Genomic DNA, 15022 nt, shown 5'->3' on the forward strand with positions numbered 1-15022 from the left:
GGCTGACATTTTTAAGTGAACATTTGTCAGTGACATACAATTGACTTCAACTGTCAATTAAGCTGAAGAAAGTCTGAAATAAACAGCATATAATTCAACAAGAAATTGTATTAAAATTGTAAATAGGCTTTGAAAAAATAATTTAAAAGGATACTTGCAGCTTTCATGAATACCCTTGTTACATTAAATACATGAAGTCCATAATCTATACACAAAGTCTATGTAACTGCTTTACTCATAACTATAAAAGTGAATCTGCAAGAAAAACCAGCAGTTCTTAAGCAGCAAGACTAAGACTTTCATGAAAATTCCTTGCAGAAAAATACAAGACTTATGTCACCAAATTCTGTTGGTGCTTTTCACAGTTATCAATCATTATACTGAGTCAAGGTGCCCTCTTTTTGCGACAGTGAGGGAGAGCTAATTATCCTATAGCAGACTGGAGTTAATTGAAAAAAGTCTACCTGATTCTACAGGAATAGCCCTTTATTTGGAAGGTGTTCTAGAGATATGCACTTCTATTTTGAACTAAAGAAACCATAGACACTACTGCCCACTCTTCATTATTTTTTTTGTTGAGTTTTTTCTTTTTTTTTTTTGAGTTTGGTTTTGTTTGGTTGTTTTGTTTTGTTTCACAGAGGTTGTAAAAAAAAAATAGGATGTAGTTATACTCATGGAGTGTAGAGGCTCTGCTGTTCCCTTACAGTGCTGTGTATGACAGAAAACTGAAGCAGTTATATTCCTGCCAGTGGTATGTTAAAATATCACTGGCAGAAAAAAGTGCTTTGCATTGTGCTCTCCTGAGTATGTTCAGAATAGCCAAACTATCTTTAGCTAAAAATAAACCACACCATTAAAATTGGCTTATCAGGCACAAAACTCTGTGCACAACATCTCAAAACAATGGCTTTTAATTTAAGAAACATAATTTTCCAGAGTGGAAAAGTATAAAAACCTGAAACTTCCTATGGGTACTAATTTCTGTTAGTATTTCTCTGCAGATTTCTGCAGAGAGACAACAAAACAGTGAGGAGGTATCAGCACGACATGTAATGATTGTTGCATGCTGCTAGCATAATCATTATCACAGTTTTGCATGGCAAAGGAGAATCTTTGGGGAATAAAGGGAGAAAAATTAGTTCTACCATCAGTTCCTGGAATGGGTCTTTGAATAAAGTACCAAGTGGATGAGGTAGGCATGATTGCATATCAGTTGCATAGCAGCAAAAGCTTAATATAAAATCTGAGTGGTGGTCTCATGAGACCCTAAGTGTTCCAGGCATGCTGATGCAAATAACATTTTGTTAGTGACTGCAAGGAGAAAGCACCATTGAATTTGCTGCGGAGGGGAGTAAAAGTCATAGGCCATGTCAAATATATGACTTGAGCTACAATCAAGCTGATCAGGCAATGGATATTAAGGGACTAATAATAGATTCATTTGGACTTGAACTAAATTTAAGACAGATGGTTTCTGGACAGAAAGATATGCTTGGAAGGGAGACAGAAAGAATGTGTGTTATTAAGAAAGTAAGCTACATTTCAGCCTGCAGATAAGACCACTCATATGAGAGAAGAAAAAAGAGAGAATGACAAATGACAGCAGAGAAGTCTGAAGAATAGTTTGGTTCTAGATACCCTCTAGTCTAGGTTGCATCCTTTGGAGCAGATGATGAAACTATCTCTTGTCCTCACAGTCAGAGATGAACACCAATTTGTACATTAATGCAGATGAAGCATGTGTAATAATAATATTACAACATTAATACTGATCCAAGAAGGATCCACTATTAGTATGAGTTCAAAGTTATACCATGACCTTAGCAGCTCCAGCATCTATAACTAAAGAGGACAGTGACAAATGGCACTAACTTAAACACATTCCCCAGGAAGTTATTCATGAGGTTAGGTTTGGTAAAGCCATTGTAATCCTAATTAAGAGAAGGATTTGTAAGACATGCAATTGCATATGACCAATGTTTTGAAGATCTGCTCAGAAGATGCTTGGGTTTCTTTAGATGTATAGAGAGAAATTAGGTAATTTCCCTCATACTGTAATATCAGTCATGATGTTCATCCTAAAAACCAGAGCAAGAATGAAACAGTTGGATAATGTTTGGGTGATAATATAGTCAATAAAGAACAAAACCTCACTTTTTACTAACAACTTTTAACTGAAGGTAATGTAACTTCAACAAATTTAGCTTTTGCAAACATTTGCAAAGGAAGAGTATTTAACCGTTAAGTGAATAGATTATTAAGTCATTAATTATGTTATCTAGAATGTATTTATTTATTTTTTAAACCATAACAGGACTCAGAACTGTAATTATGGAGTCAACACTCCTGCTCATAGCTTTAGAATTAAGCAACTTGCTTTGTTTTCCAGTAATATCAGAGATTCAGTGCTTCTGTTCAGGATATTGTCTTCAAAATTAAAAAAAAAACCTCAAACATTGTTGTAATAGCATTTTCTGAGAATTTATAAATCGATTTCTTCTGTTCATTTATGAATTTAAATGAAGATAAACAAATTTTGCAGCTAGCTGTTCATCAGCTACTATTTCATTTGTTCTTGTACAGCATCTGCATAGGATGCTCATTAAACTTTCTGTGTGATTACAACTCAAGGACTTTCATTTTAATAAACTACATTAGATTTTAGAGGAATATTTTTCTTGCCATTAGTCATTCTACTTCCTCTTTCTTAGATCCTAATGTTCATCTAGAGAAAATAACAGTTAGCTCAGGTCTCTTTCAAAATGACTGATGATTCCCATTTATGTGACTGGAACAGAGGCACTTTGTTCTTATCAAAATGGCAGCTGCCTCTATTGTGCTCTGGCTGAAGGAATCCTGTATTATTTATCAAGTCTGTCCATGGCAGTCATGCTGAAGGAGGACAAGTCTGCCCAAGTTTCTCGATAAGCAGTGATTTTATGAAACAACCCTTAAAAGCAGATAAACATTAAGTTATAGAAAATAATGACAATTTTTCTGGGATTGCTGCTTTTTTTTTAAGACTATCTTTAGTTATAAAGCCTATTTATCAAAAAAGACAGAATCAAATACCATCATAATGAAAAACTATATATTTCAAATTGTATAAATTTTACTCTACAATTATATAGAAACAACTATGTATTCATCATGCTTAAGAAAATATAATATAGAAAAAATTAATTCAATAGAATTTTATCATATATTCTCCTATCTACTTTATTTTGCTTTCTTTAACTGCCAATTTTGCATCTCCTGGGTTAACAGTGAGTGTACTGAGGATTTTTACACATTTCTATGGTGCTTTTACCCACGTCAGCAATATACATTCTCAATGAGGATCCTGTTGCATTTTAACTTCTGAAATCATAAAACTGGTACAAAGTATGGTACAAAGGTATCAATTTCTCACCCTAAAAGATAATGGCAGATATGGAGATTCATGTAATGAACTATTTTATACTCATAAATACTGATACATGTCAGGTACCTTGACTTTTTCCAAGTGATCCTGCAGAGAGTCGATGAGCAGATCCCCCACTGGCTGCCAGGACCCCTTGAATGCCTCAGCCTGGCGCAGCTTCAGGTCCAGCTCATCCATGGCCTCCTGAAGGCCCTGCAGTCTCTCAAGAGCATCGTCGATCTTCTTTTGCCAGTCAGCAGACTGTAGATTCAGCTTGTCCCACTCAGTTCTGACCTCATCTGCTTGCCTTTGCAGAAGTTTGGTGACATTCTGGGCTCTCTCCTCAGGTGACAGATCTAAATGTGAAAGTGGAGAGGCTTTAAGGACATATTCTATCTTAGAACTGATACAGTTGCCATCTGGATAGGTTAAAATCTCTCTAAGAAACTCTTCATAACCAAAGACACCTGTGAAATTTGCTTTATTAATGTATTCTTGTTTTACAGTATCTTAAAAACCTTAAATCTTGCCACCATAAAAATCAGCAAAATCTGCATTTAAGTACATAAAGGTATTTTGAAACATGCAAGGTGTAGCTAGAAGTTTATCAACTGATTCAGCATAATTTTTCTGCACATAGATAAATATTAATCACTGTGAAGCTTTTGCTGCAATTAGGTGGATTTGGGATCTCCTGTAGTACCGAGACTACAAGGTGAATTTTAGCTTAAATTGCAGCTTTGAGCCCTCAAATGAGGCTATAATTATAGACAGGTCCTGAAGGTTTAAAGGCAGTTTCAAAATCTGCTTATAAATATGCATGTCTATTTAGTACCACAGTGTTCAGAGGGATTGCTAAGGCTTGCTTTCATCTATATTTTTAGCTTAGTTTCTGAACGCTGGCATTCAGCTTGGAGTGTAAAAGGAATGCTTTCAGAGCTGCTGGCAGGATTTATTTAATCATCACTGATCATCACTGATCTTCCCAGCAATGTGTTACTGCCCTGCTCTTGCTTCAATTACCTCTGGGTTCTGGGCAGACCTTCTCCAGTGCCTCCACGGGCTGCTCAGCCAGGAAGATTCTCACAGTCTCAAGGGCACTCCTGATAACAGGTTCTTTTGTTTTTAGCTCTCTCTTGAAAGTCTACGAGACAAAATTATTGTAAGTGGATCTATACGGAAATACCAAGTCAGAATAGCAATGTCAGAACAAAATTTCCAGCAACAGCTTCTTGTGTGTATAAGAAGCAATAAAACACACACACACACACACATGAAAATAATCAGCTTTTGCTTAACCTGAAATCACATTGTGTTCAAAAGAGCAAATGTGTTCTTAGCATACTGCATTTTTCTTTCCTCAGCAGCAGGTCCTTTTACTCTTTTGCTCTCTTCTACACCCTGCTTTTAAAGGACCATGAGTAAGTTACTCAAGATTAGTATCAGAAGCTTTGGTAGGTCACTGAAAGTGCACATATCTCAGTATTTATTTATTAATTTCTCTATTTTTGTTAATGAGAATATAAGAGCCTATTAGACTGATTCCAAATGGAAACCACACAAAAATGCAGATGAAATCCTGCCTGAGGTTGAATTTTGCACTGGTTCTTCTGCATGTTGCAGTGAATTTATCTAAATGGTCCTTACCACTCTTTTATTTCAATGTTTTCTTCCATATTTATGAAACATTGTTGAATACATACAGTTTCAAGCAGCATAGAGGTAAAATATGCAGGTAATTTAATAGTACAGTGTAACACAAAACACAATACTGCAAAAAGGAGAGCCATATGCCATGGGTAGAAAACAGATATTTTACTGCAGGGATTAGAAAATTCTCTTTACAACACCAGCATTATATAAGTTTGTAATGTAATAAATGCACCAATTCAGTCAAATTAATTATTAAAGAAAATTTGTTTTTCTATGAGAACTAATGAAGGATTATAAATTCAATATTAAAAAGATCATTACACTTTGAATTATATTTGATATGTGACTCTCTGTTCAGGAAATACCTACCAGAACTAATAGTGGGAACAGGTACAGTTTATAATGTGAGAACTCACAGGTAAAATGTTCTTAACACGTTTCAGGAAAGTAAATTTCAGAAAAAAACTACATTATTCTACTATAAACATTTAAATACACTTTGTTTTAAATGGTGAAGAACTGACCATAGGGTTTGTAGCTATTCTTGGGGAAAACCCTTAAGCAAAATCTGCTTTGTTGAAGGAAATAACAAAGCAAAAAATCTTAATATTGTGTCAAGGACAAAAATGGGACTGGAATCTTTTCACAGAATCAATCTGCTATCATAAAAAAAATCTGTAATTTGATTAATACCTGAGATAAATATTTTAAACAATCATGATGACCTTTAAAAACAATACCAATTTTCACAAATAAAAAAGTGCACTGTATATTAACAAGTAAGCTACCACTGGACAATTTTTGCATAAAACCTGAGTGGAGTTACAACAGGGCTGAAAGAAAAATGTCAAACTTAGACATTTTTAGGTTTATAATTCTTATAATTCATACTTGACTCTTGCATGAAGTGCAATAGAAAGAGGAAATATAATAAGCCTTTTTCATGACTCCAAATGAGGAAAATCTATTCCTTTAATTAGCCCTTGTGTTCATCTCACATCATTCTGTCCCAATAGAATGGTGTGGCAGGTCTGCAGGTCAAGTGAGCCAGCAGGAAGCATAACTTAAAATCCAGCACAGTAATTTTCATGGACTGTGTGCTTTGCTCTCTGCTGATTGTATTAAAAGCACCATCAACAGCCAAAACCACTTAAACCAGTGGATTTTAAACATTAAATGGTGTAACAGCTTAAAGATATAATATGCTTTAGAAATGTTTCCAAAGATGTATTATTTGTCAGAAATGCCTGCGCCCCAAACCAGTCAGAAAGGAAGCACTTGCACAAAGGTCTGCTCTGCAAACACGCCCCAAGAGCAGGAAGGAGCCCCCAGTATTCCAGGGGAACACAGAAATACACTGATGTGGAGAATAGCTAAAAGCCAGAAACACCTCTGAACTAATTCACTCATTGGGAGTGAGTAAGGACATCTGTAAGGACTGCTGCTGCTGTAGACAGGTCACCCTGGCTCTGTACATGTGCACACCAGGAGAAGGACAAAAAATACCTACTTTCAGCTTGTAATGTTTTTGCAGAAAACTACAGCAATCAAATACACTGAGTGGCATTATCTTTCCAAAAGAAGTTTAAAGCCACAGTCCTCCTGTACCTCTTGTGCAACAGAAGGAGAACATATGTGAAATGAATCCCATAAAGCCTGTGGTCAGGAATCATTGTGTCTTCCTCAGAACAACAGACAAATGCTAATAGGAACTTCTGACTTTGCACATTTTGTATTTTGTCACAAACAGAAAAGGTGCCTTCTTTATTAAGAAAGGAAAACTGAGCCAATGTGTCAAACTTTTTTCCCCCCAACTTTTCCAGTCTGAATGCTGGAGCTGGTGGAGGCAATTATAGTCTGTAAAATTATAGTCCTGAGTTATAGAGTAATACACAGTATTTACAGTTTTCATCTCCTTCCCTCGTTTTGATGTGCAGATTTCTACCAAGTTAAAATATGTTTCAATTAAAGAAATTTGAAAAGGAGAGGATGAAAAAAACATGAGGCTGAAGCAGTAGGACAGAACAGCATTAAAAATAATGAATACTCATTTCATACTGACCCATTCCAAAAGAAAGTTCTTACTGTATGAAGATAAAGCTGCTTTTTGGATTAAAGTTTTGTTGTGAGATATGTATACATTACCAGTAAAAATCATAAATAGCAACTTTTTTTTTTTTGAGGGAAAAAAAAGGAATTTATCTATCTAGAGCCCTGACAAATACATCTTTATAATAACTAGGCCATCACTGAAAGCAGACTTAGCCTAAATTAATTTCTAATGTACAACTAATGATTGCAGGCTAATTTCATTGAATTCCTTAACTTCTTCCACACTTCCTGGTGACTGTAGAGGAAATCGAATACACATAATGTATGACCTGACAAAAAAGTAAGTAAACTACTTTATTTAAGCATGTCTATTTGTCATCAACACTACAGCAGTAATGGCATTCTGTCCACCATTTTAATAATGCATATATTGATCAGCTTATCTCGGACCTCTACCACCTCATGAGTGTCCTTAAATCTCTTTAAATGAGAAACAATGATTGTTTAAATTGAAAAATGAAAATATAATGAGAAAAAGAGTTGCATTAGTAAAACCAACATTAATCTCTGTTAGTTAAAAACTAGGAATTTTTACGTTCAAAGTATTTTAAAGATAAAGAGTACGATCATATTAATTCAACACATTTGCCAAACAGAATGCTTTTCAAAATAGGGGGTTTTTCCTAATAGTTAGAAGTAGATATCAACTGTGGACCCATAACTGGTTAATGTGTTGAAGCAGGAACTGTACTCCTCCTTAGGCAGTCATGCTACAGATTTCATGTGAAAGGGTTTTCATGGAATTGTTAATAAGTGCCTTCTATGTTCATAAATGCTATTTATGCTGTTAATAAAATCACTACACAGCAAATGAGGCAACTCTTAAAAGAATGAAAGACATAGCAGGCAATCTGCATGATGCCTGTGTTACTTAAATTAGATTAACAGTAACATGCACACAGTTGTTAATTCAATTTCACTAAAGCAATATTTTGATACTTAGCAAAACAAAGAAAAATGTAAGATAATTAAATAATGTTTTGAAGAACAGGAGTATTTTTTATCATTGACTAACACCACCACCACTACTCCTCCCCACACATTCTAAGACTTTGGAATAGAGACAATTTCTTACAAAAATTGAAAAAATGACCTACTATATGTATAAGTATAATAATATAATAGTATATATAATATTATAAAATATACATAAGTATATGTAAAAAATAAAATATAAAATATATTTTAAATAAATATATTAAAATATATTAGAATATATAATATAATAAAATATACATAAGTATATGTAGAAATAGCAGTTATGTGGGTATATTTGCGATACATTACAAATTTCCTTGTCTAAAAAGCACCTCACATTTATAACACAACAATGATTTTAACTGCATGGATACCCCTCTTCTCAGTTGAGTTCAAGCTTGCCTCTGGCACAGGTTCAAACATTTGAAATTTTAATCTGAATCCTACTCTTAAAATTTTTAAGGCAAATCTTGGCAACTAGAAGCACTCAAGTGGTAAGAACTGACTTCTTTAAATCTCTTTTTATGATTCTCTGTGGTATTTCAGATGCTCTTCTGAATGATAGAGAAGTTAAATATGTTTGCTCCTCTTTAAATTTTACCTTTAAGGGAAAAAAATAAAAACAGCTTGCAACACTTTAGAAAAAGGATTCAGGCATAAAATCATGTTGGCATTCATCGCGTTATTTCTCAATTGAATCAGTTAAACTGCATTTAAACAGTCTTCCCCTGATGAGACTCATTCACTCATCAAGTGAAGAACTTAGCTGGGCATTACCTGACAAAAACAATCCTTCACAGAAGGAAAACCAAACATTGTATTTATGAAGAAAGACCAAAACTGGAGATTTTAGTCATTTAAAAGATTGGTCAGATCTGATAGGTGCTTCTCTAGTTTGCTGAAGACTAATTTTCAGAATTACAAAATGAAGAGTCAGCAGATTCTTTTTCTCAAGATCAACACAGAACTACCATTTAGTTTCACATGCAACATCCTGAGAGCTAAGCTCTGCTCTTAAGCAAAGGCCCAAACCTCTCAGCTTTCCAGTACTGGGCTCCAGTTTTAAGCTAGATAATTGTACACTTTTGAAAACATTTGAAAACATTTTTCTTATATTCAGAAATCAGCTAAGATTCCAATATAGCCATTGTATATCTGCTTCTTTAAAAGAACCTTTTAGAGTGACAAAGTCCATAATGCCCAGGGGAAAAATATCTCCAACCAACCAACCAACCAACCAACCAACCAACCAACCAACCAACCAACCAACGAACCAACCAACCCACCAACTCATCCACCAACCAACCAACTAATAAACCAACCAACCAACTAACATGTTTCAAACATAGATTTTGTCAATGGCAACTCGAAGTCAACTTCCATGTTGACTGTTTTTCCTTTTTCTGTCAGAGACAGTTGAAGATCAGACAAGGCAAATTAATTTCATGTATTCTGTTATGTTCTTTTTTCCACAGGGAATCAGCATACCTACAGCCATGCTTCTGAAATGCTACAAAATAGGAAAAGGAAAAAGTATTTCTGAAAGGAAATAAAGCATTCTAGCTTTGATACTAGACAGGATGACCAAAGCTCTGTGTTATGTACCTGCAAGTAGCAGAGAAGTTAAAAAAGAGAACTGAGATCTATTTTATGAAGTCATTTGGCCCCTACTCATAGTATCCTAATTTTATACAATAATTCTTATCCCTAAAAATTCCAAATACTTCATTTGTTTGGTGTGTGACAGAGACATCACTGAAGACTTCATTGCTGAAGACTTCATCACTGAAGACTTGCCAGCTTTATGATGAATTCTTGGAAACCCTTAAACTGCTTTAGAGAAATATATAACACTAGAATACTATAAGAAGTAATTTCTTTAGATAAAAAAATATTTCTTCTGTCAAGGAGAAAATGTTTTCAAAAACTTAAATATTATTTAGACGGAAAAAGTTTTGTTGTAACAACTCTATAGAAATCTCTCTCTAACTCTTGTTTTGGCTCAAGAGGTGTCTTTGGAGAAAGAGTTTGAGTTAATGTCACACTGACTTAAAGCAACATCTATATTGCTTCTTTCATCCTGATATTCCGGATAGCCTTTCAAACTACTTTATGGAAGTTGCTACTTTATGGCTAAAACAGACCTCAGGCTTCTCTTAACTTTCATGGTTATATATAACACTTGCCTTAACTTTCTTAGGGGAAAGGTGAAAAAAGGAAAGGTGCTGCCCCGTAAAGTCATGGATGTTTTCACCTCACTGTCTCTGTGATAGTGCTTTAAGTCCCACATAAAATTTTGTGAGAAAGACACATCCTACACATCACATCTCCAGAGGGAAGACCTAGGAAATGTGACGAAAATGCCCCTTGCAGAAAAACATTATACTGTCTTAGAAAAATTTGCCGCTGAGAGAGACAGAGATGTTTTTTGTTCGTCTTTCCCTTTTGCTTTCTCAATCGTTCAGTGAAGATAGGTCCTTGACAAACCATATTGACACTACTTCCCGTCACTTTGTTGCATTAGAGGAATGCCTGTGTGCCTATGGAAAAAGCCATGTCTCACTTGTACTTCCTGACTTTTCACAAACTCAGGGTCTTAAAGCAGCAAGATATGTCATGTTTGCTTTGCAAATTTGATCTCATTATCTGTCCTCAAATATTTCCCTCCCCATGAGAAAGGACAATATGTTAGAGCAATATTAATATACAGCTACCTGATGAACAGAAAAAGCACTGATCTTATTTTGTTTTAAAGCACCATTTCCCATTTCTCCATAAAACAATAAAATCAGAGATTTAGGAACTTCACAAGCAGTACCTTTTGTGGCAAGTTTTCCAAAGGAAGTTACATATATACAGCACAATGCTTTGAGAGGATGATCATTGCATTTGGAATATTCTTTTCTCATGAAATCAAGTTGACAGACTGATAATTTAAATTTTTCAACAAAAATTACATTTGTTTGAAATAACTTTTTAGGTAACGCCCTGAAGCATAATTGGACATCAAACAGGAAGTAAAAACCTTCTATGATGTCATTAAAGACACATGGAGATGAAGGAGAGGAGAGCTTGAATGTATATTGAACAATAAAGGTACTAGAACTGAGATTTGTCATTCAGACCTGAATAGACCTCAATGGCATAACCAAATTACTGGCATAAGAAATTCAAGACTGTTTAGGTGAAAGCAGACATTGGGTTAGCATCAGACTGGTGTGAATTGATTAAACACTGAAGACATACATTAAGCATACCCTCATCACAACAAAAAATCAGTGTGAATCTTTGTCTGAAGAATTATTCTTGAAGTGTTATTCTGGGAGTTGCTCATTTGGTGGGTTTAAAAGAAAAGCCAAACAACTTCAAGAGTACAAGTGTCCTATTATAGGTTCTCTTTTAATACCAATCTCACTCTAGAATGGTCCCCCATAAGAATTTCCACAAGAATTCCCTGATGAAACCAATATGAACCACAGACAGTTTTCACAACAGTTTCATGATGCAGAGTCGTGCAATAGAACTAATACCAGCTACTCTTGTCACAAATGTTCCCAAAATCCAAACTAAGGTTTCAAAAAGTATACATGAAGTTGGAATGCCTGATCTAGAAAAACAATCAGAACTAATTATTTAATCCTCAAAAATTACTAGGTTAGTAATTGTTCTGGCTATGAAATCTGCCTGTCTCTGACAGGTCTCTGAAGGTCATGGGCATTGACCCCTCCTTCTCCAAAAGGCTGATTTTCTCTGCTGTGTTTGAAAGCTATAGCTGGAATTCTTTCCAACAAGGACTGTGCTATGCAGCACTAGACAGCAAAGGAAAAAAACATGACCAAAAGATAATTAAGAAAAAAAACCCCAACATACCCGATGAATATCATTCTGTTTCTGCACAGTGGGGAGATCTCCACCAATGGGTGCTTGCTGTTTTAATTCATCCTCCTTCAACTGCAGCCATGCCAAAAGTTCCTGAAGAGAGAGATGTAATCGCTTCCACTGGTCGGTACTGGCTTCCAAATGGGATCTGAAAGCATGTGTTAAATAAAAAATACATTCAGTCACAGTGGAAGTAAAAACCAAAATGTACAAGCTTATTTACTGAGAAAGATCCTAGTGTTTCATTAAGTTAATGATTTTTGAATAGCTTCAGTAGCTTTGAATTAGATTCTGGCAACACAGATTTAAATTTGGTTCCACAGTCTTGGCTTTTTTTCACATCTCCTGATTTTTGTTTTTGATTGGTTGAGTTTTTTTTTGCTTTTTAGTTTCCCTCTTCAGCAGTGAGTAATGGCTGTGCTGAATTGTCAGTCTCACTAGAAGTGCACAAATATTATGCAGGACTAGCATGAGAAATGTAGTCATCACTTAAGATTACTAGGAAATTATTTACCTGAAATGTAGAGAGTAGTTTCCCTACTCAGTGAAGAGCAAGCATTTCTCTAAACCACTTCACAAACCATTCAACTTACATAAGATTCATTCTCTTAATTTATTAAAGTAAGAGAACCAATGTCATTCTTTAAAAAAAGTCACAAGGAAATTGTTAAAGCCAATAGAATCCTCATACACACTATCCAGCTTAATATCAGTGCCATTTAAACAGAGATATAATGAAACTATTTGAAACACTGGGAAAATTAAAAGAAAAAATAGCATTTTATGCAAAAAAGTCTTCATAAGGACATTTTATAAATATTTCCTCTATATATGCATAAATGTGTTTTTTTGGGATCACGTATTGAGCTTCTAAATTCCTGCAACTGTTTTCTGTGGCTGGACTGACAAAATCTTCACTTTTTTCTGTAACAGAGATAAACCCACTAAAATTTTGTCTTTCTGGACTTATTAATATGCTATTTTTTAATTTCTGGTTAGGGAAAAATTCCACCTCCAAGTAACATAAGAAATCCTCTTAGTAACTCAAACCAAAGGAGTATTACATAACAGTAAAGTAAAAAAGTGTGCTGGGAAATAAAGACAAATTTTCTTTTATTTCATGCATTTCTGTTTAAGTTCTAGCTTTGTTCATATAACATTTATCTTCTTCTACAGTGATTGTATATAAAATCATTCTCTTCTGACACTCAGAAATCTACTCCTATACCTTATATATAATGTTCTATCAAGAAATGTGAAAAATAGGGACTCAGCATTTTTGCAAACCTTATTACTTAGTTTGGATATGGAAATGATGAATTGATGAAGGTAGGGACAGTTGCATTTCTCTGAAATGCTCAGTGAATCCTGTCTTCTTTCCAACCTCTTACATCAGGTAGAGTGGCAAGGAAAGAGAAAGGAAAGGGACAGATCAGCCAAACATGGAAAGAAAATTCAGCTGCTCTCAAAGTATGTGAGCTAATGCAAAATCTTCTCTTTTTTCAAATGTAAATGCTACATGTGAAGGACACACATAGATCCTACACGTGAAGGACACTCCTAGACCAGGCCTTTTGATCTGCTCTCTCATAGGACATCTGGGAGCTGGGGCAAAACTGCTTCACAGCAGGGGGAGGCCAGTCCTGCAGGCAGTGAAGTCTGGAGAAGGCACTGCAAGCTAAAAAATTTAGATTATATGTGTGTTTATATGTGATAAATTATTTACAGTTAGGGTGGTGAGGCACTAGAACAAATTGTGCAGAGTAGTTGTGGATGCCCCATCACTGGAAGGGCTCAAGGCCAGGCTGGATGTAGCTTTGAGCAAGCTGAATATGTCCTTGCCCATGCAGGGGGGTGGCACTGGATGACCTTAACAGTCCCTGCCAACCCAAACCATTCTTTCATTCTATGATACCTCTGAAAGGAGTAAGGGGGAGAGAAGCTGGGATATTTATGGAGAGCGGCAGGAGGCAACAACCAGAGCAAGGACCACAGGATTTTAGGACAGGAGACAGACAAGGAGCCAAGTTTCTGATTCAGGCTAATTCCCTTGTCTCGTGTTTATCTTGGCATAGGCAAGCTTCCACCTCTTCTGGAGAAGGGCAGCAAATGGAAGCAAACACTTCTTCCCTGCTTCCCCTGGCTTTACAGGGAAAAATGCAAAAAGAGCGACCTGAAGGGGTTGTGTTCCTGCTGCTGTGCTCTGACTTTCCTCAGTTAGGTGATTTTTTTTTTCTAGAACCTGTCTTGTTTTGTTCTTCATCTTCAGGAATATGGTTTTATGCATGCATACACCAGTGTACATTATATGCACACACTCATGTATTTATGACTGCTCCAAGATGTGCAGACAAAAGAGATAATACTAAAACGGTATAAAAACATATTTATAAGAAAGAAAGTGTTTTTTAGGGTAAACTGTGCTGACATATCAGGATGAAAGAAAGTTAGGAATGGAAAAGAGCTTGGCTTCTCTTTAATATCTGCCATATATTTTATCTAATGCATTTAGAAAAGAATGCCCATCCAGGGTCTTCTGTTTCAGCAGAATAAAAATTACACTAAATAAAGAAACTTGTGGGACCGATGTCTGGAGAGCATTTCATATGTTTTCTCTAATACCTCTTTTGTGTAAGCATTGCTAGTTATGAGGAAATCTATTCCATTCTGTGCTATGGATAGAAAGAGCTCCAAACAGGCAGACTGGGAAGAGCCTTTTCATTTAGTCTGGTGGCCAGCAACACTTCAACCAAATGTCAGGTAATTTAGGAATTGTTTCTTATCCTAATCACTAAGTTATTGAAGACCTTAAGCCTTTTATTGGAAGCACAGATTTTAGAGGGAAAGTTTGTTGCTTTGAATGTGCAATGCAGGAAATCACTGTGATATAACTGGGGTTTACTGGTTCTGACTCAGTTAATGACAACAATACATTAACTGTAAAAAATTAAAGACAGAAAGTCCCATACATTTAATTAGTGATATTTGGACAACTGA

At 35.4% G+C, this 15022-nt stretch overlaps 1 protein-coding gene across 1 annotated transcript in view; it reads right to left on the minus strand.

Moving 5' to 3' along the window:
• DMD (dystrophin) overlaps nucleotides 1-15022 on the minus strand; it is a 1043102-nt gene that overhangs the window by 181993 nt on the left and 846087 nt on the right. The window contains exons 56-58 of the mRNA XM_066545460.1: nucleotides 12017-12173; nucleotides 4427-4547; nucleotides 3491-3759 (exon numbers count right to left, since the gene is read on the minus strand). Coding sequence (XP_066401557.1) covers nucleotides 3491-3759; nucleotides 4427-4547; nucleotides 12017-12173 — 547 coding nt within the window. The remainder of the gene's footprint in view (nucleotides 1-3490; nucleotides 3760-4426; nucleotides 4548-12016; nucleotides 12174-15022) is intronic.

Source organism: Molothrus aeneus, chromosome 2, assembly GCF_037042795.1.
Source record: "Molothrus aeneus isolate 106 chromosome 2, BPBGC_Maene_1.0, whole genome shotgun sequence".
Classification (NCBI taxonomy): Eukaryota; Metazoa; Chordata; class Aves; order Passeriformes; family Icteridae; genus Molothrus; species Molothrus aeneus.